Genomic DNA, 27,729 nt, shown 5'->3' with positions numbered 1-27,729 from the left:
TACTAACATTCAGCTGTGAGTGGCGCATGGAGGGAGGAATGAAAATAGGTAGGAGAGGACAGGTACTACTAGTTTCCCCGCCTTCCTGGCTCAACTCCCTTCAAAGATTAAGGTGAACTGGGAGCTACCAGCATCGCCCCTAGCCTGTTTTTTAAGTCTTTATTTAACAAACTGAGCAAATAAAGCTCTTCGGGGATCATGTGTATGACCTACAGCTCGTTGTCAGACTTAACCCTCCGTTTTGAGATGGGCTGACCTCTTCCCTGCCTGGGCACCCAGTCTCCCGTAAGCCGGGCCCATTCATTCACCGGTCTAGCCTCCCTGGCCCCGCCCCCAGCGTCCTCGCGCAGTTGCGTGGGCAACGGGAACCGGCTCTCAAAGTGCGCGCGGAGCAGTCGTTGGAAGTGCACCGCCCGCGCAGGGGCGAGGGCCCAGGCTCCGGAGCAGCTGCGATGGCCTGCGCCAACCCCGTGGTGAGGAGGCCGCGCCGCCTGTCGGCCTGCGCTGGGTAGCGAGGGCACAGGCCCGGGCTCACGGCTGCTGCGCTCTGCACACTCTGTCCCCTCTGGCTCTTCACACGTTTTCAGAAACCCTCTCCCTCGCGGCGCTGGTAGTTGGCAGTGTGGGAGGAGGCCGACGAGGGCTCGCAGCTCCTCCGGCCGGGCCTGGATCCCCGGGAGAACTAGTGTCCCTCTTCGCCCCACTCCGCACCCAAACCTGGGCTGTCTTGAATGAGGTGTTTGGAAGGTGGTTAGAGATGGAACTCACCTTAACCCTCCTGGTGTCCTATGTGTTTAGAAAATTCCCGAGTTCAGTTATACTTGTAAATTTTAGTATAGCTGTTGTTGATTCCAAGCTATATTATTTACCTGAACTAACAGGTAGTGTGATGTTTCATGTTGACCCACCACATATTTTTAGAGTTCTCCCCACCCCTCATTTCCCCTTCCTTCAGCATCTGAATGCTTAAGTGTACCATTGGTATTAAAAATTACGAACATTGCTCTGCTACCCCGAAGGGGTACCTAAACCTTATAAAGAGAATTGACAGGCTAAATGGCACTTGGTGAGACCCTCTACCAATCTTAACCAGAATTAAAGAAAAAAATATCAAGGATTCACCATCATTTTCAGTTCATCTTAACTGCCAGCACATTTGGCGAAAGACAGTGTACTTGGCCAGGTCTGTGTTATTTTATGGGTTCCAGGTGTACATACGCAGCATAAAAAGGTTCATTTTTAGAGACGTTATTATTTTAATGTGTATCTACTTTCTGATATTAATGTGTTTCAAGATCTGTAAAATACTCATGCTTGAATATGAGCTTGCCATTTATACCATTTTATCTGATGGTTAATCCCAAGGAGAGGGAATGTGTGTGTTTCTTTTAAACAGAGAAGTATGATGGATTTCCTGGATTATACATAGTTTTAATAAAGATAACAGGAAAAGAATATAAAGACTAACTAGTCCTAAAAGAGAAAGTATGTTCAGTACCTACTTTGCTTTTGAAAAATTGTGTTCTAATGGGTTATTGTTGACAGCTGCTGTTACACTCTGGCAGCAATCTTAAAGATGTTTTTAGAGCCAAGAGTTTTTTCCTGTAGTTTTAAATGTGATTACATTAACTGAGACTAACACTACAGCATCAGTTTAGTGTGCCTTTATCACGGTAAACTGTTTTAGAAGAAGCAACTAATCTAGGGCACTTAATCTTAATACATATACTTTTAAGGTATTATTTAAAGGTTACTGATTGGCCTGTCTATAGGTTTACCCTGCATCTTTAGAAGGATTAATCTGAAATCTAGCTACTCTTGGAGTGAGCAGGAGTATTTAGAGTATTTACTGAGTAGTATGAAAAAGCAGTCCTAGAATGCCACAGTTTTTCATTTTGGCCTGATTAACCACTTTGAAATAAGAAAAATTCAACTAAATGCTTGTTTTGCTATTTCTTATGAGTGGAGCTTACACTAGGTCAGTATTGTTAGTACACTTAGCGTTGTCATTTGGACTGGAGTGAGATGGAGCACAGTTTATGTGAATTTGAAAGATTGAGTTTATTTCCCAGGGTATTTTTCTATTAATATTGACCAATATTTAATCTGGGTAGAAATCTCTTTAATGTTATGGTGTCATAGTATTTTTTTGTTAGGAAGCATTTTAGGATGTTACTTATTCTCTGCAATATGCAGATTGTAGAAGGCTAAGGTTCATTCATATCCTTAGTTTCTCTTGACAGTGATTCAGTATATTTTTGGGGGCTATGTGTGTTTTTGAAGTGGGACAGGTTTTGATTACTCTTTTAAGTGCTTGCCTCAGTGTTATGGCTTGGAATTTATTAACATTCGTGGAAATAATATAGTGAAGACTAAGAAAACTCCATTGGCCTCTATGAGAAAAGGGTAAATTGCAAACAGAAGGTTCTTTTTCACCTGCCTTAATTTAAGTTCATTTCCCTTTTTAAAAGTAGTGGGTAGTTTAAAATTCTGACTCAAAAAACCAAGTAACGGTTACATAACAGTAACTTGATGAGATTATCATTTCATATTTTATTGTAGTCCTATAATTCAGTCTTCTAGATAGGTTGAGACTATGGATCTGAAGCTAACACAATTTATGGACAACTAAGACTGTACTGAGAGTAGGATGTACTTATTAAAATTCCTCATGGTGGTTTTCTTTACAATAAGTTGAGAAAGTGTACACTGCATGTCTTTTAAGGCTGGAGATATTAAAATGTGAGAATTTAAAACGTTTAACAATTGCTTTTATGAAGCCTAAACTCTACAGATCTGTAATTGAAGATGTAATTGAAGGAGCACGGTATTTATTTGCTGAAGAAGGTCTAGAGGAACAAGTCTTAAAAGATTTGAAGCAGGTTTGTAGACAATATTCCTTTCTCTTTTTGTTGTTCTTACATTTAAAAAAACTCAAATTATAGTTCTAATCCCTTCATTATAGTTAGTACTTAACAATTCATCATGCCATCTGCTATTTTTAGAAAGTGAAAAAAAATAAAAATAATGCTATTTAAAAAAAAATGTTTTAAAACATTTTTTCTTTGCAGCTCTGGGAAACAAAGGTTTTGCAGTCAAAAGCAACAGAAGGCTTCTTCAGAAATAGTGTCCATTCACCTCTGTTCACCCTTCAGTGGCCATTCAACTTACACCAAACATTGCATTCATCAACAGGTTGGATAAAGTTACTGTCTTGGTATTACTTGGATCTTCAGAACAATTTCTCCGTTGGTGGTGGGTTTAATTAGAGGAGATAATGATCCTAAAGTGAGAGGGTTTGGACCTCAAAATCATTGTTAAATGAACACAATATAAATCACCACTCCATTTAATTTAGACAAAAAATATATTAGATATCCAAACTACTTTTTTTAACAAACTATTATTTAAAAATATTAAAGACCACAAAGGTGACAAAGCCTTACTTCAGAGGAACAAATTATATAATTTTTGGGCTTTTGGGAGTACCTACTGGTCAAAGAATTTGATTTGGTTTAGTCAAGGAGTAATCCAGCCACCATTGCTGAACAAGCAGAGGGAAAGATGGGTGCTCGCATGCTTGTGCATTCTCTCTTTTTCTTGCTTTCTGTATATATTATAAATCTGTTATTTTATTGGAAGCAAAATAGAGTTAACAAGAATATAGAGATCATTCACTACCTCACTGTTACACACACACACACATAATGATGGCTAGAAATTGACCATGTGCATTTTTCTTTTTTAAAATTTTTTATTTAGGTATGATTGATATACACTCTTATGAAGGTTTCACATGAAAAAACAATGTGGTTACTACATTTACCCATATTATCAAGTCCTCACCCATACCTCAATGCAGTCACTGTCCATCAGTGCAGCAAGATGCTGCAGATCCACTATGTGCCTTCTCTGTGCTCCACTGTTCTCCCCGTGGTCCGCCACACCATGTGTACTAAACATAATACTGCTCAATCCCCTTCTCCCTCCCTCCCCACCTGCCCTCCCACACCCCTCCCCTTTGGTAACCACTAGTCCCTTCTTGGAGTCTCTGAGTCTGCTGCTATTTTGTTTCTCCAGTTTTGCTTCATTTTCATACTCCACAAATGAGGGAAGTCATTTGGCATTTGTCTTTCTCTGCCTGGCTTATTTCACTGAGCATAATGTCCTCCAGCTCCATCCAGGTTGTTGCAAATGGTACGATTTATTTCTTTCTTATGGCCGAATAATATTCCATTGTGTATATGTACCACATCTTTATCCATTCATCTACTGATGGACACTTAGGTTGCTTCCATATCTTGGCTATTGTAAAAAGTGCTGCGATAAACATAGGGGTGCATATGTCTTTTTGAATCTGAGAAGATGTATTCTTTGGGTAAATTCCAAGGAGTGGGATTCCTGGGTCAAATGGTATTTCTATTTTGAGCATTTTGAGGAACCTCCATACTGCTTTCCACAATGGTTGAACTAACTTACATTCCCACCAGCAGTGTAGGAGGGTTCCCCTTTCTCCGCATCCTCGCCAGCATTTGTTGTTCTTAGTCTTTTCGATGCTGGCCATCCTTACTGGTATGAGGTGATACCTCATTGTGGTTTTAATTTGCATTTCCCTGATGATTAGTGATGTGGACATCTTTTCATGTGCCTGTTGGCCATCTGAATTTTCTTCTTTGGAGAACTGTCTGTTCATATCCTCTGCCCATTTGTTAATCAGGTTATTTGCTTTTTGGGTGTTGAGGCATGTAAGTTCTTTATATATTTTGGATGTTAACCCCTTGTCGGATATGTCATTTACAAATATATTCTCCCATACTGTAGGATGCCCTTCTGTTCTGTTGATGCTGTCCTTTGCTGTAGAGAAACTTTTTAGTTTGATGTAGTCCCATGAGTTCATTTTTGCTTTTGTTTCCCTTTCTCGAGGAGATGCGTTCAGGAAGAAGTTGTTTATTCTTATATTCAGGAAATGTTTGCCTGTCTTGTCTTCTAAGAGTTTTATGATTTCATGACTTACATTGAAGTCTTTAATCCATTTTGAGTTTACTTTTGTGTATGAGGTTAAACAATAATCCAGTTTCATTCTCTTGCATGTAGCTGTCCATGTTGTTAAAGGGGCTGTCATTTCCCTATTGTATATCCATGGCTCCTTTATCGTATATTAATTGACCATATATGGTTGGGTTTATATCAGGGCTCTCTAGTCTATTCCATTGGTCTATGGGTCTGTTCTTGTGCCAGTACCAAATTGTCTTGATTACTGTGCCTTTGTAGTAGAGCTTGAAGTTGGGGAGCGTAATGCCTCCTGCTTTATTCTTCCTTCTCAGAATTGCTTTGGTTATTTGAGGTCTTTTGTGGTTCCATATGAATTTTTAAAAGATTTTCTCTACTTAGTTGAAGAATGCTGTTGGCATTTTGATAGGAATTGCATTGAATCTATAGATTGCATTAGGCAGGATTGCCATTTTGACAATATTAATTCTTCCTATCCATGAGCACGGGATGTGTTTCCATTTATTGGTATCTTCTTTAATTTCTCTTAAGAGTGTCTTGTAGTTTTCAGGGTATAGGTCTTTCACTTCCTTGGTTAGGTTTATTCCTAGGTATTTTATTCTTTTTGATGCAAGTGTGAATGGAATTGTTTTCCTGATTTCTCTCTCTGCTAGTTCATTGTTAGTGTATAGCAATGCCACAGATTTCTGTGTATTAATTTTGTATCCTGCAACTTTGCTGAATTCAAATATTAGATCTAGTAGTTTTGGGGTGGATTCTTTAGGGTTTTTTATGTACAGTGTCATGTCATCTGCAAACAGGGACAGTTTAACTTCTTCCTTTTATTTCTTTGTGTTGTCTGATTGCCTTTTATTTCTTTGTGTTGTCTGATTGCCATGGCTAGGACCTCCAGTACCACGTTGAATAACAGTGGGGAGAGTGGGCATCCCTGTCTTGTTCCTGATCTCAGAGGAAAAGCTTTCAGCCTCTCACTGTTCAGTATGATGTTGGCTGTGGGTTTATCATATATGGCCTTTATTTTGTTGAGGTACTTGCCCTCTATACCCATTTTGTTGAGAGTTTTTATGATGAATGGATGTTGAATTTTGTCGAATGCTTTTTCAGCATCTATGGAGATGATCATGTGGTTTTTGTCCTTCTTTTTGTTGATGTGTTATATGATGTTGATGGATTTTTGAATGTTTTACCATCCTTGCATCCCTGAAATAAATCCTACTTGATCATGATGGATAATCTTTTTGATGTATTTTTGAACTTGGTTTGCTAATATTTTGTTGAGTATTTTTGCATCTATGTTCATCAGGGATATTTGTCTGTAATTTTCTTTTTTTGTGGCATCTTTGCCTGGTTTTGGTATTAGAGTGATGCAGGCCTCATAGAATGAGTTTGGAAGTATTCCTTCTTTTTCTACTCTTTGGAAAACTTTAAGGAGGATGGGTATTAGGTCTTCACTAAATGTTTGATAAAATTCAGTGGTGAAGCCATCTGGTCCAGGGGTTTTGTTCTTAGATAGTTTTTTGATTACCAGTTCAATTTCATTGCTGGTAATTGGTTTGTTCAGATTTTCTGTGTCTTCCTTGGTCAGCCTGGAAGGTTGTATCTTTCTAGAAAGTTGTCCATTTTTTCTAGGTTACCCAGTTTGTTAGCATATAATTTTTCATAGTATTCTCTAATAATTCTTTGTATTTCTGTGGTGTCCATAGTGATTTTTCCTTTCTCATTTCTGATTTTGTTTATGTGAGGGAACTCTCTTTTTTTCTTGATAAGTCTGGCTAGGGATTTATCTGTTTTGTTTATTTTCTCGGAGAACCAGGTCTTGCTTTCATTGATTCTTTCTATTGTTTTATTCTTCTCGATTTTATTTATTTCTGCTTTAATCTTTATTATGTCCCTCCTTCTGCTGACTTTGGGCCTCATTTGTTGTTCTTTTTCTAGTTACATTAATTGTGACTTTAGACTGCTTATATGGGATTGTTCTTCTTTCCTGAGGTAGGCCTGTATTGCAATATACTTTCCTCTTAGCATGGCCTTGGCTGCGTCCCACAGATTTTTGCGGTGTTGAATTATTGTTGTCATTTGTCTCCATATATTGCTTGATCTCTGTTTTTATTTGGTCATTGATCTATTGCTTATTTAGGGGCATGTTGTGAAGCCTCCATGTGTTTGTGGGCTTTTTCATTTTCTTTGTGTAATTTATTTCTAGTTTCATACCTTTGTGGTCTGAGAAACTGGTTGGTATAATTTCAGTCTTTTTGAATTTACTGAGGCTCTTTTTGTGGCCTAGTATATGATCTATTCTTGAAAATGTTCCATGTACACTTGAGTAGAATGTGTATTCTGCTGCATTTGGGTGTCAAGTTCTGTAGATGTCTGTTAGGTCCATCTGTTTTAATGTGTTGTTCAGGACGTCAGTCATCTTACTTATTTTCTGTCTGGTTGATCTGTCCTTCAGAGTGAGTGGAGTGTTGAAGTCTCCTAGAATGAATACATTGCATTCTATTTCCCCTTTTAATTCAGTTAGTAGTTGTTTCACATATGTGGGTGCTCCTGTGTTGGGAGCATAGATATTTATAATGGTTATATCTTCTTGTTGGATTGACCCCTTTATCATTATGTAATGTCCTTCTTTGTCTCTTGTGACTTTAAGTCTATTTTGTCTGATACAAGTACTGCAACACCTGCTTTTTTCTCCCTATTAGTTGCATGAAATATCTTTTTCCATCCCTTTACTTTTAGTCTATGTATGTCTTTGGGTTTAAAGTGAGTCTCTTGTAAGCAGCGTGTAGATGGGTCTTGTCTTTTTATCCATTCACTGACTTTATGTCTTTTGATTGGTGCATTCAGTCCATTTACATTTAGGGTGATTATCGATAGGTATGTACTTATTGCCATCACATACTTTAGATTCGTGCTAACCAAAGGTTCAAGGTTAACTTCCTTACTATCTAAGAGTCTAACTTAGCTCACTTATTATGCTATTACAAACACAATCTAAAGGTTCTTTTCTTTTTCTCCTCCTTTTTCTTCCTCCTCCATTCTTTATGTATTAGGTATCATATTTTGTACTGTTTTTCTATCCCTTGATTGACTTTGGGGCTAGTTAATTTAATTTTGCATTTGCTTAGGAATTAGCTGTTCTACTTTCTTTACTGTGGTTTTATTACCTCTGGTGACAGCTATTCAACCTTAGGAACACTTCCATCTGTAGCAGTCCCTCCAAAATAGACTGTAGAGATGGTTTGTGGGAGGTAAATTCTCTCAGCTTTTGCTTATCTGAAAATTGTTTAATCCCTCCTTCAAATTTAAATGATAATCTTGCTGGATAAAGTAATCTTGGTTCCAGGCCCTTCTGCTTCATTACATTAAATACATCTTGCCACTCCCTTCTGGCCTGTAAGGTTTCTGCTGAAAAGTCTGATGTTAGCCTGATAGGCTTTCCTTTGTATGTGATCGTATTTCTCTCTCTGGCCACTTTTAGTAGTCTGTCCTTATCCTTGATCTTTGCCATTTTAATTACTATGTGTCTTGGTGTTGTCTTCTTTGGGTCCGTTGTGTTTGGAGATCTGTGGATCTCCATGGCCTGAGAGACTATCTCCTTCCCCAGATTGGGAAAGTTTTCAGCAATTACCTCCTCAAAGAGACTTTCCCTTTCTCTCTTATTCTTCTGGTATCCCTATAATGCGAATATTGTTCTGTTTGGAATGATCCCATAGTTTTCTCAATATTCTTTCATTCTTAGAGATCCTTTTTTCTCTCTGTGCCTTAGCTTCTTTGTATTCCTCTTCTCTAGTTTCTATTTCATTTATCGTCTCCTGTATCCAACCTGCTTTTAATACCCTCTATTGTGCTCTTCAATGATTGGATCTCTGACTGGAATTCATTCCTGAGTTCTTGAATATCTTTCTGTACCTCCATGAGCATGTTAATGATTTTTATTTTGAACTCCCTTTCAGTAATAGTTATGAGGTCCATGTCATTTAAATCTTTCTTAGGAGTTGTGTTAATAATTTTACTTTGAACCAGGTTCCTTTGGTGTTTCATATTTGTGTATGGCGCCCTCTAGTGTCCAGAAGCTCTACTCTCTGGAGCTGCTCAGCCCCTGAAGCAATGTTGGGGGTCACAAGGAAGTGGTGTTGGTGCCTGGGGGGGAGGAAAGAGCTGTTTCCTGCTTCCTGGCTGCTATGCCTGTCTCCACTGCCTGAACCAGTTGGCTGAGCACACAGTTATAAGCTTTTGTCCCAAAGTAGCCAGATCTGGATCTGTGCTTTCTACAAACAGCTGTAATGTCAGTCTCTCCAGGAATTCTGCCTGTCATAGCTTTCCAACCTCGTAATCACGTGAGTATCATGAAAGCACCATGAGATACAGGTTTGTGCTCCCAGAGCAGATCTCTGGAATTAGGTATTCAGTCTCAGACCTCCACTCCCTCCCCCATTCTGTTTCTCTTCCTCCCGCCGGTGAGCTGGGGTGTGGGAAGGGCTTGGGACCCACCGGGCCACAGCTTTAGTACGTTACCCTGTTCCATGAGGACTGCTCTTTTCTCCAGGTGTATGCAGTCTGGCACAGTCCTCTTTACTGTTGCTCTCTCAGGGTTAGTTGTATTAATTATATTTTCGTATTATATGTGGTTTTAGGAGGAAGCCTCTGTCTCACCTCTCATGCCACCATCTTTAATCCCTCTTCTTTTTTAATTGAAGCATCACTGATAATACTATCTTATATTGGTTTCAAATATACAACACAGTGGTTCAAGAGTTACCCATATTATTAAATCCTCACCCCCACTAATGCAGTTACTGTCTGTCAAAACAGAAAGATATTACAGAGTCATTGACTCTACTCTCCATGCTGTACTAGTAAGCCATACTATACTCCATGCTGTACCAAGTTATATTATGAGTGAGAATTTTTGTGCCTCTTTATCCCTCTCACCCTCCCCAAACACCCAGCCCAACTGCTTCCCCATGGTAACCACTAGGCACTTCACAGTGTCTATAATAGTCCCTGATGTTTTGTTCCTTCTGTTTTGCTGTTTTTATATTCCACAAAGAAGTGAAATCATATGGTATTTGTCTTTCTCCACCTGACTTATTTCACTGAGCATAATATTCTAGATCCATCCATGTTGCTGCAAATGGCAGGATTTCTTTTCTTTTTATGGCTTAATAATGTTCCATTGTGTATATGTACCACCTCCTTTTTATCCATTCATCTGTTGTTGGACACAGGTTGCTTCCATATCTTGGCTATTCCAAACAGTGTGGCAGAAAAACATGTGGGTGCATATATCTTTCTGAATCAGGAATTTTGTTTTCTTTGTGCAAATTCCTAGGAGTGGAATTATTGGAATTACTGTTTTCCACAGTGGCTGCACCAGTTGACATTCCCACCAAGTGTTGGAGAGTTCCCTTTTCTCCACATCCTTGCCAACACTTTTTACTTCTTGTTTTTTGGATAGTCGCCATTCTAACTGGTATGAAGTTATATTTCATTATGGTTTTGATTTGAATTTCCCAGATGATTAGTGATGTGGAGCATCTGTGCATGTGCTTGTTGGCCATCTGTATTTCTTCTTTGAGAAATAACTGTTCAGATCCCTTGCCTATTTTTTAATCAGATTATTTGTTTTTTGGGTGTTGAGGCATATGAGTTCTTTATATATTTTGGATATTAACCCCTTTTTGGATGAATTGTTTACAAATATATTCTCCCATAGTATAGGTTGCTTTTTTGTTCTGCCAATGGTGCCCTTTGCTGTACAGAAGCTTTTTAGTTTCATGTAGTACTACTTGTTCATTTTTTATTTTGTTTCTCTTGCCCAAGGAGATGTGTCCAGGAAAAAATTGCTCATGCTTGTATTCAAGAGATTTTTGCCTGTTTTTTGTTTTAAGAGTTCTGTGGGTTCATGTCTTACATTCAGGTCTTTGATCCATGTTGAGTTTACTTTTACTGATGAAGTTAGACAGTAATTCAGTGTCATACTCTTGCATGTAGTTGTCAAGTTTTCTTAACACCAGTTATTGAAGAGGCTCTTTTTTCCCCATTATATGTTCATGGGTCCTTTATCATGTATTAATTGACCATATATATGTGGGTTTATATCTGAGCTCTCTGTTCTGTTTCATTGATCAATGTGTCTGTTCTGTGCAAGTACCATACTGTTTTGATTCTTTAACTTTGTAGTAGAGCTTGAAGTCAGAGAGTATAATCCCCCAGCTTTATTCTTCTTTCTCAGAATTGCTTTGGCTATTGGGATCTTTTGTGGTTCTATTTGAATTTTAGAACTATTCTAGTTCCTTGAAAAATATTACTGATATTTTGGTAGGGATTACACTGAAAAAGTAAATTGCTTTGGGATGGCCATTTTGACAATGTTAATTCTTTCTATACATGAGCATGGGATAGATTTCCATTTATTGGTGTCTAATTTCGCTCATCAGTGTTCTGTAGTATTCAGAGTATAAGTCTTTCACCTCCTTGGTTATATTTATTCCTAGGTATTTTATTATTTTTGATGCATTTGTAAATGAAATTATTTTCCTATTTCTCTTTCTGCTAGTTTGTTGTTAGTATATAGGAATGCAATAGATTTCTGTGTGTTAATTTTGTATCCTGCAACTTTACTGAATCCAGTTAGTAGTTCTAATAGTTTTTTGGTGGAATCTTTAGGGTTTTCCATATATAGTACCATGTCATCTACAAATAGTGATAGTTTAACTTCTTCCTTACCAATTTGGATGCTTTTTATCTCTTTGTATTGTCTGATTGCTGTGGCTTGGAACACCCATACTATGTTGAATAAAAGTGGTGAGAGTGGACATTCTTGTCTTGTTCCTTGTCTTAGAGGAAAAGCTTTCAGCTTTTCACCATTACGTATTATGTTAGCTGTGGATTTCTCTTATATGGCCTTTATTCTGTTGACGTATGTTCCCTCTATACCCATTTTGTTGAGAGTTTTTATGAATGGATGTTGAATTTTGCCAAATGCTTTTTCAGCATCTACTCAGATAATCATATGGTTTTTTATTCTTCTTTTTGCTAATGTGGTTAATGATACTGATTGATTTATAAATATTAGACCATTCTTGTATCCCTGGAATAAATCCCACTTGCTTGTGATGGATGATCCTTTTGATGTATTTTTAAATTTGTTTTGCTAATATTTTGTTGAGGGTTTTTGCATTTATGTTCATATTGGTCTATAATTTTTTTTTGTCCTTGCCTAGTTTTGATATTAGAGTGATGCTGGCCTCATAGAATAAGCTTGTAAGTATTCTCTCCTCTTCTCCTTTTTGGAATACTTTAAGAAGGATGGGTAACAGCTCATCTTTAAATGTTTGATAGAATTCAGCTGTGAAGCCATCTGGTCCTGGAATTTTTGTTTGTTGGGAGTTTTTTGATTACCAATTCAATTTCATTGTTGGTAATTTGTCTGTTCCGATTTTCTGTTTCCTCTTGGATCAGTCTTGGAAGGTTGTATTTTTCTAGGAAGTTGTCCATTTCTTCTAGCTTGTCCAGTTTATTGGCATGTAATATTTCATAGTGTTCTCTAATAATTCTTTGTATTTCTGTGGTATCTGTTGTGAATATTCCTTCTTTGTTGTTGATTTTTTTGTGTGTCTGCTCTTTTTTTCTTGGTAAATCTGGCTAGGGGTTTATCTATTTTGTTTATGTTCTCAAAGAACCAGCTTCTGGTTTCATTGATTCTTTTATTGTTTTATTCTTCTCAATTTAATTTATTTCTGCTCTGATCTTTATTATATCCCTCCTCCTACTGACTTTTGACTTCACTTGTTCTTCTTTTTTTAGTTTCTTTAATTGTGAGTTTAAACTGTTGGGATTGTTCTTGTTTTTTGAGGTAAGGCTGTATTGCTATGTAATTCCCTCTTAGAACTGCTTCTGCCATGTCCCCCAAATTTCTGTGTGTTGAATTTTTGTTTTCATTTGTCTCCATGTATTGCTTGATTTCTGTTTTAATTTGTTCATTGATCCATTGATTATTTAGAAGCATGTTCTTTAGCCTCCATGTGTTTGTAGGCTTTTTTGTTTTCTTTGTGTAATTTATTTTTAGTTTGATACCATTGTGGTCTGAGAAGCTGCTTGATGTAATTTCAGTCTTTTTGAATTTAGTGAGGCTCTTTTTGTGGTCTAGTATATGATCTGTCTGCAAAATGTTCAGTGTACACTTTAGAAAAATGTGTATCCTTCTGCTTTGGGGTGGAATGTTCTGTAGATATCTGTTAAGTCCATTTGATCTAATGTATTGTTCACTGCCTTTGTTTCCTTACTTATCTTCAGTCTGGGTGATCTGTCGATGTGAGTGGTGTGTTAAATTCTTCTAAAATGAAAGTGTTGCAGTCTATTTCCCCCTTTAATTCTGTTAGTATTTCTTTTACACATTTAGGTGCTCCTATATTGGGGGCATAGATATTTATAATGGTTATATCCTCTTGTTGGGCTGACTACTTTATCATTATATGAAGTCCTTCTTTGTCTCATGTTACTTTGTTCTGAAATCTATTTTGTCTGTATAAGTACTGCTACTCCTGCTTTTTTCTCCCTATTATTTGCATGAACTATCTTTTCCATCCCTTTACTTTTAGACTTACAAATGAGTCTCTTGTAGGCAACATAGAGATGGGTCTTGTTTCTTTATCCATTCTGCCACTCTTACATCTTTTGGTTGGTACATTCAGTCCATTTATATTTAAGGTAATTATTGATAAGTATGTACTATTGACATTTTATTAATTGTTTTCTGGTTGTTTGTATATCTCCTCTCTATTCCTTTCTTCCTTTCTTATATTCTTCTCTTGTTATTTGATCGTTTTTTTTTAGTGTTGTGATTGGATTTTTCTTTTTTTGTTTGTTTCTATTATAGGCTTTAGGTTTGTGGTTACCCTAAGGTTCAAGGATAGCTTCCTGACTGTATAGCAGTCTATATTTACTTGATGATTGCTCTATTTCAAACACAATCTAAAAGTACTTCTTTTTTCTTCTTTTTCCTCCTCCACACTTTATATATTAGATGTCATAATCTGCACTTCTTATGTATCCCTGACTGATTTTGTGTATAGTTGGTTTCATTACTTTTGTTTTAATTTCATGCCTGCTTGGTGAGTAATTTGTCTACTACCTCTACTGTGGGTTTATTTTCACTGGTGAAAACTATTTAGCTTTAGGAAGACTTCCATCTATGGCAGTCCCTTTAACATATGCCATAATGCTGTTTTAGTGGTTTTAAATTTGAGCCCTTGTTTATCCGGGAATTGTTTAATGTCTGCTTCAAATCTGAATGATAATCTTGCTGGGTAGAGGATTCCTAGTTGAAGGTCTTTCTGTTTCAGTGCATTAAATAGTTCAAGCCACTGTGTTCTGGCCTATAAAATTTCTGCTGAGAAGTCTGCTGCTAGCCTGATGAGGTTTCCCTTATAAATAATCTTTTTTTTTACTGGCTGCTTTCAGTACTCTGTCCTTTTCCTTAATCTTTGTCATTTTAATTATTATATGTCCTGGTGTTGTATTCCTGGGGTTTCCAGATTGGGGAAGTTTTAAACAATTATTTCCTCAAAAAAAACTTTCTAACCATAAAACTCTTAGAAGAAGACATAGGAAAAACTCTCTCGAATATAAACATGAGCAACTTTTTCATGAACTTATCTCCTTGGGCAAGGGAAACAAAACAAAAGCAAAAATAAACAAGTGGGATTACATCAAACTAAAAAGCTTCTGTACAGCAAAGAACATCATCAGTAGAACCAAAAGGCATCCTACAGCATGGGAGAATATATTCATAAATGACATATCTGATAAGGGGTTAACATCCAAAATACATAAAGAACTCACATGCCTCAACACCCAAAAAGCAAATAACCTGATTAAAAAATGGGCAGAGGATATGAATAGACACTTCTCCAAAGAAGAAATTCAGATGGCCAACAGGCACATGAAAAGATGCTTCATGTCGCTAATCATCAGGGAAGTGCAAATTAAAACCACAATGAGATATCACCTCATACCAGTTAGATGGCCAACATCCAAAAGACAAGGAACAACAAATGCTGATGAGGATGCAGAGAAAGGGGAACCCTCCTATACTGTTGGTGGGAATGTAAGTTAGCTCAACCATGGTGGAAAGCAATATGGAGGTTCCTCAAAAAACTAAAAATAGAAATACAGTTCGACCCAGTAATTCTACTCCTAGGAATTTACCCGAAGAAAACAAGATCACAGATTCAGAAAGACATATGCACTCCTATGTTTATCGCAGCACTATCTACAATAGCCAAAACATGGAAGCAAACGAAGTGTCTATCAGTAGATGAATGGATAAAGAAGAGGTGGTACATATACACAATGGAATATTATTCAGACATAAGAAGAAAACAAATCCTACCATTTGCAACAACCTGGATGGAGCTAGAGGGTATTATGCTCAGTGAAATAAGACAGGTGGAGAAAGACAAGTATCAAATGATTTCACTCATCTGCGGAATATAATAACAAAGCAAGAACTGAAGCAACAAAACAGCAGCAGAATCACAGAACCCAAGAATGGACTAGTGTTTACCAAAGGGAAAGGGATTGGGGAGGGTGGGTGGGAAGGGAGGGATAAGGGGATTAAGGGGTATTATGATTAGCACACATAATATAGGGGTCACGGGAAAGGCCATATAGGACAGAGAAGAGAAGTAGTTACTCTATAGCATCTTACCATGCTGATGGACAGTGACTGTAATGGGGTATGTGGTAGGGACTTGATAATACGGGAGAAATGTAGGAACCACAGTGTTGTTCATGTGAAACCCAAGCATAAGATTGTATATCAATGGTATCTTAATAAAAAAAATGAAAATAAATACAATATAAAAAATAAACACACACACACACACACACAAAGACTTTCAATTCCTTTGTCTCTTCTCTTTCTGGTACCCCTATTATGCAAATACTGTTTTTTGTTCTCACAGCTGTCTTATCATTCTTTCATTCCTAGAGAGCCTTTTTTCTCTGTTCCTCAGTGTTGTAGTCCTGTTCTCTAATTTCCATCTTATTGTCTCCTTTACTTGCAGCAATCTATTATTCATTCCCTCCATTGTATATTTCATTTCAGTTACTGTTTTCTTCAGCTCTGAGGGGCTCTTTTTCAGCTCTTGTATCTCTTTGTTGAAGTCCTCTTTGAGATATTCAGTACTTTTCCACAGATTGTGAGCATATTTATGGCTTTTACTTTGAATTCATATCAAGAAGATTGATAATCTCCATTTTGTTTAGTCCTCTTTCTGGTATTTTATCCTGCAGTTTTGTTTGGAACATTCTCCTGCCTCTTCATTTTGTCAGGGTTTCTGTGTTTCTTCCTTTGTAGTAGATGGATGTGCTGTGCTTCTTGGTCTAGGGAGTAATGGCTTTATGAAGAAGGCATCCTGTGGTACTCAGAAATTCAGGACTCTTTACTCTCCAATGCCTGTTTCTCCTTTGCAGTGGAGCCCCAGTTGCTTTTGGTTGGCAATGGGTAGGTCTGCCTTTCTGTCTTGTCTGCTGACAGTGGTTTATCTTAATCTGGTGTGGGTGGCAGTTTGCCTCAGTTGGCCCTTTTTGGGTCATTGTGGATGGGGCTCCCCTCTGCCTGCCCTGCAGTGAGGGTGCCATGGCTGCAGGGTTAACAGGGTGTGCTTGTGGTTGGTTGGCTCTGGGGCAAGTTACATGGTGGCAGGATGTGCTGCAGGTGAATCGCGGAGGCAACCCCTGGCTGTGGCAAGGTGCTCCTCACTGGTCTTGGAGCTGGCTCCTGCGCGCACCACCCCAGCTGTGCTGAGATAGGGCTGAGAAAGCTGGGAGAACCTCCCTCTGCCTGCCAGGCAGCAAAGTTTGATGCTGCTGGGCCGAGTGGGCTGGGGTGCCAGCAGTGTGCAGGGAAGCAACTTGGGGCTGATCTAGGGGGATGGAGTGTCTGGGTTTGTTAGAGTGTCTGACATGTTGGGCCAACGGAGGGCTGGGGAGGTATGTCCACCTGCCCTTTCTGCTGCAGAGAGAGTTTCATCCAACCCTCACCCGCTGGCACCTCTTCCATTGCTGGCAAAGCTTTTAAACTGCTGCCTCTGCTTTGGGTCTCAGCGGGACCAATGGGGTGTACCTATCCTCCACAGGCAGCTAGAGTCTCAGCCTCCCAGAGTGTTCCAGCTGTCCCTGGTTTCCAGTCCCACTAATCACCAGAACTCAGTGCAGTGTGGACTCGAATTCCCAGAACAGATCTCCAGGGCTAGGTGTGAAGAGTTCCTGAGCCCCTGTTCCCTCCCCACTCCCATCTTCTTCCTCCCACCTGTGGGCTGGGATAGGTGAAGGGCTTGGGTCCCTCTTGATGGCAGCTCTGCCACTTCACCCTTCTCTGTGTGGTCTTCTTCCCCAGGTGTAGGTGGGCTGTTCTGCAGTCATCAGGTCATTTTCAGGTTTAGTTGTATTTGCTGTAGTTGCTTCTTTGGTGTATATGTGGGAGGAGAGTTCCACCTTGCCTTCCTACTCTGCCATCTTTTGTCCACTTTAGTTGACCATATGCATTTTACCTTTATTCTTGAACTTATTGAATCTAGACCTTTGCTTTTAAGGAAAATATTTGTCCAAATTATGTGTATTAATTTAAAGCTGGAAAACACTAACAAAAATAAAATACTGTTAAATCTCTTTTTAGCTTTTATGCCTTCTTTTCTCTTATGATCCTTGTAATCTTTATATTTTCCTAATGTTGTGAATATATGTGTCTGTGCACAGGCACGCATGCAGGCATGTGTGCAGGCAAATAGGCTTTATTGGGTTTAGCTGAAATTCAGTAGAGTTATGTGTGCAAGAGGTAAGAGTAAATTTTGGATTAGATTTTAGTAATAAGTACATTGTTCATTGCAAACTTGGGAAAATTCTTATGAAAATCACATGGGCCAAGGTGAAGAGAAAATAATAAAGAGGTTAGTACTTCTATGACAAAATGAGGAAATTTAAGTGTGGCAGCAATTATAATTTGTAAAAATGAAATAAATTAACAATGAATATTGAATTTCCGAAAATAACTTTAATGCTGTGTTTGTAAATAATTTTCTCTGTCAGAATTAGCTATGGCAGTTTTAACTACTAAATTGACACATTGAAAGTTTCTTTGGGTTGTTGGGTTTTGGACTATGCTTTTCTTTTTAACTTTAATATTTTATGAGGAGGTCCCTTTTTTTCTATATTTAAATAACATTCTTTTGAATTTTTTTCATTACTAAAAGAACTTGAAAGATATTTTACTTAGTACTTGGTAGTGTTTTGGAGGGTGGCAAAGGTAGAGGAGTAAAATACTTAAATGTCTTTTATCGAGAGCATTTAACTCTTCTCAGGTTCTTTATCATTCAAAATTGCAATACTTGATTTTGTCACAAGATGGTAATATTACCAGTGATTTCAATCACAAAATAGTCTTGCAATTAATGTATCTAGCTGGCTTTCATTCTACTTTATTCTTATTTTTACTCTTAGAAGCTAGAGCAATAGAAATAATTACATTTAAAAAAGACAGTTTTCCTCTTTATTCTTTTCTACATCATCTATAATTAAATGGCTTAAGAGGAAGTATATATATCCTTTAAAAATGCTTTAGAGACCTTGTTTCCATCCCTGTTAATTTCTAGGTACCCTGCAATAAGATTCTTAAAGTAAATAGCTTTATAAAATTGAAGTACTTAATAATCATATATTTTCATTGTATGTGCTTAAAGCCTGATTAAAATAAACTTATTTGTGCAATCTTTTAATCTCTTGAAGTGAGTTCAAATTAATCTACAATGGAGTAAGTCATTTGCCTTCATCTGTTCCACCTTTAACACTTGTTTGCCCTATCATATTTTCTTTTGATTAATAATTTCCTGTATCTTCAGCTTTCAACTTCTTTTTGGTCTCAGGGTCACTTTACACTCTTAAAAACTGAGGACCTTAATTAAAGACCTTTCTTTTATATGGGTTATAAGTATCTACTTACCATATTAGAAATTAGAGCTGAGAAAGTTTTAAAAAATTTGGTTTATTAACTTAAAAAATTGATTGTTAACATAATGTATTGGTTAAAAGTAACTATTTTACAGAACAAAAAATATTTAGCAAGATGAGTGGCTTTACTTTTCTGCAAATCTTGATAATGTTTGGCTTAAGACAAAACCGCTGGATTCTCATCTTTTTCTAAATTCAGTCTGTTTTGTGGTTTTGGCTAAACTATGTGAAGAAAATCTAGCCTCCCACAGATATATAATTGGAAAAGGAGAAGTATTTTAATAGCATTTTCAGATATTTTATACTATACTAAAACTGAACAAGTAGTTTCTTAGAGAGGTTAGCTGCAGGATAGAATTAGAAACCCTGTTAGTTGGGCTTTTTGTAATGTTTAAGTTCACTGGTGTATCTTGCAATTTGAATGACTCTAACCCATGTGTAATTTTGTAACAGATGTTGGTTTCTTTGGAAAATACTGGTTCACTGAGTTACATAGTTGACATATTGTTCATTATACAGGATTTTAAAAAGTCATATTCATTACTATCACCACACATTTCATCAGAGACGTATTTAAGTATTGGAAAGCTATCAAGCTCACTGTAGTGTATATAAAGCTTCCACATTTCTATTTTTTGCCTGAAAACTTGAGTTTTATCATTGCCAAACAATGACGTGGAACATCTTTTCAATATGTTTACTTTATCTTCTTTGCTGAAGTGTCTGTTAAGGTCTTTCACCTATTTTTTAAATCTGGTTGTATTGTTAAATTTCAAGAATTCTTTGCGTATTTTGGATAACAGTTCCTTATCAGATGTCTTTTGCAAATATTTTCTCCTGGCCTGTGGCTTGTCTTCTTATTCTCCTGACATTGTTCTTTGCAAAACAGCTTTTAATTTTAATAAAGTACAGTTTATCAACTATTTCTTTCATGCATTGTGCTGAAAAGTCATCAAGGTCATCTAGATTTTCTCCTATGTTGTCTCCTAGGAACTTTATAGGTTTGCATTTTACATTTAATTTATGCATTTTACAGAACTCATTTTGAGTTAACTTTTGAGAAGGATGTAAGGTCTGTGTGTACATTGATTTTTTTTTGCATTGAATATACTGTTGTTCCAGCACCATTTGTTGAATAGACTGTCTTTGCTCCATTGTATTGCCTTTGATCCTTTGTCAAAGACCAGTTGACTGTATTTATGTGGATCTATTATTGGGCTCTCTATTCTGTTTCATTGATCTTTATTATTTTGCCAATACCACACTGTCTTGATTACTGCAGCTTTATAGTAAGTCTTGAAGTCAGATAATGTCACTTCTCCAAACTTTTTTCTCCTTGAATATTGTATTGGCTATTCTGGGTCTTTGGCCTGCGATTTACTTTTGAGAGAGAAACGGTATTCTATTAATAATAACCTCACAATGACAGATGTAAACTAGGACTGTCCTGGGCAACCTGGGATATGTATATGGTTGACTTATTTCTAGAGCAATTCAGATCAGCTCCTGCTGCTTGGTCTTGTCATATGATCTTTCTTTGTAAAGCCATCAGTCCTTGTGGGAGAAAGAAAGGGAAGAATAGGAACATTGAGAGGTTTGGGGTAGCTTTCGTCTCTGTGCTTTAAAATTCCTAACTTCAGGTACAAACTGTATGTCCAATTGGTCTTGAACTTAGGTCTGGTAAAAATTTCAGCAGTGCTCTTGGTTCTTGAGGTAATATGAGTTAGAATATTCAGTTCAGATGATCGTGAGACATCCATGTGCTAAAGAGTAGTCACAAAGAAGAGACTGGCCAGTCTTGCACCTCTTGAATTATGGGATGTGGATACTAAGATTTGGAATGGTTCAAAGCGGGAACACGAATTGTGGAATTATTAACTGCCTTATGTATCAAAGGCTTTCTGGTGTATAGGGAAAAATAACACTTGTGGATATTATTATGCAATATTATCTTTTTTACAAAATTTGTTAAATTACAATTCTGGGGTTGGATTCTTCCTATATTCTAAAGCCCATTGTGTATGAAATTTAATATTTCTAGAAAATATTCATCAAGACCAAAGTTCTGACAGATTTAGTTTAGGTAAAAATGCATATTCAGTTAAAACTTACATGGTTATTGAAGCTAGCTTCAATATTTTAAAAAGTGTGTTTCAGGCACATATAATGCTATATGTAATTTGTGAGCTTGTATAAATGGTGCATATAACTTGTGAATTTAGTATCAAGATTAAGTAGGAGCTGCATGAAACTTCACTATAAAGCTGTTAGTTCCATTCTTTTATTCTGATGGCTATAAAGAAACTCTTAAAACTCTTATAGCTCTGTTTGATTTATTTAAGTATAGAGAATTATCCTTTAGGATTTATTGCAAGGTACTTAAAAGAGGACGGTTGTTGCTCTTTTTCCTCAAATTCATTTAATTGCCTCAGACAGTTTGTTAACAGATTTTTGTTTCCTCTCAGGCTATGGCTTAAGCTGTACCAGCTTAAGTTTTGCTCACTATAGATAATTAAGACTAATACCATTGTGTTCATGCCACTCTAATTCTTTCTAATTTAGCCTTTCTAAAAGAATGTCTGTTAATAAGCAAAGTCATAGATGAACAGAGGATAAAAATAATTTTGTGCTTCATTAACCACCAATCTCTGTAGACTTACTTCTGTTGTCTTAATGTGGAAGGAATAGTTTAAAAAATATTTGCTCTTCTGAGCTGTTGTACATGATGGAGCCATTCTAGTGTCAGAAACAGATTTTGGGGGCAATTTTCCTTAGTGCAATATGTGAGAAAAAGGCCATAATAAACATTAAATTTAATACTTAGATGCTGCATAAACATGTTAAAAAGTTCTTGTTTTTATAAAAGAAAAAGCAAAATTGATACTCTAACAGTCATGGTCAGCTAGGTAAACTGAACCTTGATGTAAAGTTTAACATTACATTAATCAACTAAAATGCTACTGGAGGTACTATTTGTTCTTTAGTCTTATTTTTTTTAATGACTACATTTACAACCACTTGGCCACCCTTTTGATGTATTATAAATGAAGGGATAGTATAGCAGATTGGTAGGTAAGAAAGGAAAAATATGTGAGATTGCAGCTTTAATGCAGGTTGAGTTGGTATTCTCCTAAGACTTTCTTCAGTTGTATTTTTCTTAGCAGTCATACCTGTTTCATGCAAACACTTCAGGAGACATGTTCTTATTAAGTATTCCTAAAACTATGTAGTTATGCTTGCTTACTTGGCCAAAGTACTGTAAATAACATTTCATGAAATGAATGAATGAATTAAAATGTATTTGAACCTATAAAATTTAGAATGGTTTATATTGGGTTACATATTTTTGCTTAATAGTATAGTCTCTTGGAAATATGCCACTTCAACAATTATTACTTTTTCTCCCTTATGAAAAGTTGTAATGGAGATTTAGTGCTACATTGACTTACTAAATAAATACAACCTAGATGTTTTGTTATGGATCTTTATATACAGTATACTTGAGAATAATGAGATATTTTCTTTTTCTACTTAAAATAGGTGAGTTGTAAAGTCTTTGTCTAAAGTTGTTGGAAAAAAATATAATTCTTTCACCATACTTGGAATCAGAAAGGTTAGAATTCACCATGCTTGAACATGTTAGTGATGGAAAACATTTTTTGAAAATGTTATACTTAGCAATTTTACTAAATTGTTAAATTCTAATGAATGTCTCATGTTTATTTTATTTTCTGTGCAGCATCGTTAGTTATTCCTGCTGGTAGAACCACAGCAGAACTGGTATGTAGCTTATTTAAGATACATTTTAAAAGATATGCTCCTCTTTTAGTGAATGGTGGCAGAAGGCTGGGCATAGATACAATTCATAACCCTCCATTGAATGGTAAAAGATGTACTGAGGGATGGCAAGACAGAAGTAGCTTCCATGATATAGATGTTACAAAAACTCAGATGTTCCAGAATTCACATTTTGTTACCAAGTTGCCCTATCTTCTAGAGCAGTTGTTAGCATCTGCCAAGACTGTACCTATGAAGTTAGGACATTGCTGGAGTTACATTGTATGGAGTTTTAAGGCACTGTACATGTCATATACTTGGTGAATCCTAAGTAGGTAATTTTGATATGGTATTTTTTCTGATTTTTTTTCTCCCCGGAGTTGAACCACACCACAGTGTTTATTTTATTTAAGTGGAATATTTTTGTCATTTTCTACCTCTGTGTAGTAGAGATTAGAGTATAGATTCCACCGAACCTCTGCCCCCCACCACTTTAGGATTTGGGGGCAGAAAATAAAATTAAAACTTACAAGAAAATCAGGTAGTTTTCAGGTGGGGAAGAATAGCACTTTCTCTCTTTTACTATTCTTCCATGATATTGATAGTATGTAATTCACTAATTGTTTCCTTAGTAAGTTAAAAAAAATTCTTTTTAGCCCATGAGCTACCTTTCTAGGTAAAAGGTTCAGTGGGTCATTTATTTCCATTTCTTCATTAAAAACAAACAAAAGACACACCCTCACCTGGATTTTTGGACGAATGATGTTGCTTTTGATAGGAGACAAATGAAGAAATCTCTATTTTTAAAATTCTTGGAACTATCTTTTTTCCTGATTAAAGAAATAATATACATCTAAAAAGTAAAAACTAGTAAATTTATAAAGTAAAAAATGAAAGAGCCCTGCAATGTTATATTCTCAAGATAACTGTTCTATTTGATCTGTATCCATCTAGACTTCTTTCATGAAAGTTATATTAATTTTCAGGTTAACAGTAGGATTGTTTTCTGTACTGCTTCTGTAATTTTTTTAGCTTACTAATATGGATGAATCCTTTTCCATGCTAGTTAAATATTGATTAGCCTTAGTGGATGTGCCACAGTTTAATTAACCAGTCTTTTGTTGATGGGCATTTAAATTATTTCAATTTTTTTTTCTAATATAGCATTCCATTGATTATACTTGTAGATATACCTTTGTGTATTTGTGTGTTAATTAGATAATCAGGATAAATTCCTAAAAGTAGAATTTCTGGGTCAGAGATCATACATATTTTCAATTTTGGTATACATTGTAAAACTGCCCTCCAAAAGGATTGTACCATGTATACTCATACAAGCAATGGTCTGATAGAACTGATTTTTATCACATCTTTACCAATAGTCAGTGTTACTAATCAGTCTTTTAATTTTTATATGTCTGATAGGCAAAAAGTCCCTTTGTCTTGACTTAGTATTTAAAAAAATTCAAAACCCTAAGGTTCAATTATTCTAGAGAAAGTTATACACTGTCATATTATCTACTTTAAAATATCACTAATCAACTTATAGACTAGAGGATTCCTATAAACAGTTGTAGTTCTTTTATTTAACATCTTGAGGATCAGTGGCCTAGGTAAAGCCACATAGTAGGCAAGTTTTGTAGTCATTGTTCATACTGTTCACTAAGTAAGACTTACTGGCTTCATTGCTAATAGTCATAGAGCAGAATTCCTTTTATCTTTAATGAGATGATCTAAATCAAATATTAAAAGGCTGTTTTATTCAAAGAACTCAGGCCTAATGTTAAGTGTTGTAAAATTATTGTTCTGTTGTCCTAGGTCACATTTTTTTACCCTTTGTGAGACCAAGGAGAAAAAATACAAGTAAAACCCTTTTCTAACTTTCTAACATAAATGTCTCATATACAGGGTACTTCAAGCTTCAGTGTAAACTTTACTTTTCCTGGTTATCCTATTCATGTACCAGCAGGTGTGACACTACAGACTGCATCTGGTAAGAGTATAGTCCAAAAATATTTTGTTTGTAGCATTGGTACTGACTTCTGTATGTTAAGTTTCATGATTTTTTAATAAGCTGTGTGCCAGAGGTTATAGGAACTTTTAATAAAACTTATTTTAACAGTGATAATAAATGGTGAATATTATTGCTATCCAGGCAGTCTTCCAAAAAGACACTGTACTACATATGTCCTGTATTTCATTCTCAATTATCTTTCCCAGCATTGTATAAGATGCTTTAAATGTTTTCTCTAATTCAATCAGTAATCTAAATTTTGATGAATACAAAATAACATACCTTTGTCCTTGCTCGTCTACTCAAGAAAAACTAGATTACATTGATTAACTTTTGCCTCCTTTCTTACTGGAGATTGCATGGTATGATAGAGGACATATCATGCATGTTTTCAATTTGAAAAATTAAAATACTGAAAATTGCCTCCAAAAGGATTATACTACATGTACTTATATAAGCATTAATTGGAGATTAACCAACTTCTGCTTTTCAGAGTACTGTTTCTTGACTCTTTGGGTTGTTGTGAAGTTTAAGCAAAGCATCTAACTCAATGCTCAACAAATAAATTTCTTTCTTCTTTTAAGCATTGTTTAAAGGAAAAGAAGGGGGAAAACTTCGATAACTTTTGAAATTATTAAACTCTTTCTGGACTAACCTTGTCTTAAAGTTTTTATGTGATAAAATCTAAAATCTTAAATATATGAAGTACATTCTCCATGATTATGTTTGTTAAAATCCTGCTTTGGGTTGGTAACACTGTAATTTATCAAACAATGGGAGAGGTTCATAGAGTAAATATTGATGACCTATATGTATCTCAAAATGTGCATAATGTATAAGTAACAGTAGGAAAAGACTAGATATATTAAGATACATAAAGCAAGATCTATTTAATTTTTAAAAATAAGAGTAACACATATTTATTGTAGAAAATACAAAAAATCTGAAAAATAAAAGAACTCCTAGAACTAACCACTATTAGCATACTGATATAATTTTTAAAAATAAGAGTAACACATATTTATTGTAGAAAATACAAAAAATCTGAAAAATAAAAGAACTCCTAGAACTAACCACTATTAGCATACTGACATATTTCCTCCAAGCCTATCATGCATGAGATTTTTTCTTAAATTAGGGTTCTTTTATACTTATGGTTTTATTTTCTCCTTTTTAAGGTCAGTTTTATAAAGTCAATGTACCACTTATGGTGACACAGACTTCTGGAAGAGCAGGTATTCTTCAGCATCCAATTCAGCAAGTATTTCAACAGCTTGGGCAGCCTTCAGTAATACAGGCCTGTGTTCCACGACTGAGCCCATATTCTCTTCAAGCAACTACTGAAAAATCACAGAAAATGGAAACCATGCTCCAGCAACCCACAATTCTTCATTCTGGGACACTGGCTATGAAATATTTAGACAGTACCACCAGTGTTATACATCTCCCTCCTCAAAATGAGCATAAAATCATGTCTGAAGCTTTGTTGAGTCAGCCAGAAAACTCACAGTTTATTACTCTTTCAGGTGTTGTATTTTCTCCACCAGTGTCTCCAACCAATTCTAACATGGAGCCAGTGCTCAGTGTTTCAGCTAGCATGACCCAAAATCTGCACAGTGGGCCCCTTTCCACAGGTCCTCAGAGGACTCGGCACCAGCACATGTCTGATATTCAGCTTCAAGTTCTTAAAAACAGAATGTTGGAATGCGATTCTGAAAAGCAGCCAAGAAATAAAGAGGAGCCTAGGAGCCTACCTGTCTCGGAGAAGGTAGTTCTCTGTTCAGCTTAGTGGTATTGGGGAACAAAGAGTGGCTAGTGATTAGACATCCTGAGTTTTTTTAAGCTGTAACGTTACTCAGAAATATGTGTTTTGTTTTTTCCTTTAAAAGATTGTTTCTTTGCTGTTTTTATCGTAACTATCAGTTCTTAAAGTATGCTCAGCATTTCTGAACTTTTAATTTCAATTAATGAATTAAGATATGTCTTTAAAGAAAATGCATTTGTTTAAAGTAATCCATATTTTTAAAAGTAATCCATTGTTATTTTCTGCAGTAAAATTTAAAAGACCTGAAAATCTATCCTGGTAATTAAATGAATATTTTGGGGTAGTTCATCATCACACTTCATGTACAAAAGAGATCCAAAATATTTTTTTTCTCGTTCTACCTAATTTTCCTGAACTCCCATATGAAAGTTTTCTCTCTTGAGCAATTATCTTGCTAATAAATACTTTGTTTCTCCTTGCTTGCTACATAAAATACTAGTTAACTTAATTTCTTTTGGAATTCAAACTACTGAAAAAAAACCTTCTAGTCTTTCCAAATTTAAATTTACAGTTATTTGTACTTCAAGACCAAATGTAACATTTAAATCAATTAAAAATTGATTTGAATTACATATTTTCAAGGATTTATAGTGAAAGCAGAAAGATGGTAAAATTAAAAAACTTTTGTGTTCTTTTTACAAATGTAAAATGTCTTAAATTCCATTTATACAATTTAGTAACATATAACAAATAAGTTTGTGTCTCTAGCTAATGGTTTAGTGGTTCTCTAGAACTGTACAAATCTGCAGCAATGAATAGTTAAGTGCCACCTTAACATTTTCATAGGTAAGGAGAAAAATATAGGGTACAGTGAAGGATAATGAACAACAACAAAAATGATCATCAGAAACTATTTGACCTCCTCTAGAATGTTTTAGATGTTTGATAAAGTCTGTTGAAAATCTTCTAGGCATTCTGTTTTTAGTTTTTGTTTTGGTATAAAGTATTAAGATTAAAATATATTTGAGTGTTTTTTCATTATATTTTCCATATAACATAAAATTTAAGAAATGTTAGTTAAACTCATAATTATGAAACATTTGGTTTTGAAGTAAAAATAACTGTAAATTTAAAATAAGTGTTCACTTTC

General features: G+C 35.9%; 1 protein-coding gene across 3 annotated transcripts in view; it reads left to right on the top strand.

Annotated features, from left to right (window-relative positions):
• The first annotated feature begins 399 nt into the window (after positions 1-399).
• GTF2A1L (general transcription factor IIA subunit 1 like) overlaps positions 400-27,729 on the top strand; it is a 59,445-nt gene continuing 32,115 nt past the window's right edge. For all 3 annotated transcript variants that reach the window (XM_036925880.2, XM_036925879.2, XM_036925878.2), the window contains exons 1-5: positions 400-2,882; positions 3,072-3,195; positions 22,763-22,803; positions 24,709-24,793; positions 25,993-26,582. In XM_036925880.2, coding sequence (XP_036781775.1) covers positions 2,775-2,882; positions 3,072-3,195; positions 22,763-22,803; positions 24,709-24,793; positions 25,993-26,582 — 948 coding nt within the window. In that variant the 5' untranslated portion in view covers positions 400-2,774. The remainder of the gene's footprint in view (positions 2,883-3,071; positions 3,196-22,762; positions 22,804-24,708; positions 24,794-25,992; positions 26,583-27,729) is intronic.

Source organism: Manis pentadactyla, chromosome 2 (genome assembly GCF_030020395.1).
Source record: "Manis pentadactyla isolate mManPen7 chromosome 2, mManPen7.hap1, whole genome shotgun sequence".
In the NCBI taxonomy this organism is placed as follows: domain Eukaryota; kingdom Metazoa; phylum Chordata; class Mammalia; order Pholidota; family Manidae; genus Manis; species Manis pentadactyla.
This window is presented reverse-complemented; position numbering and strand designations above follow the sequence as displayed.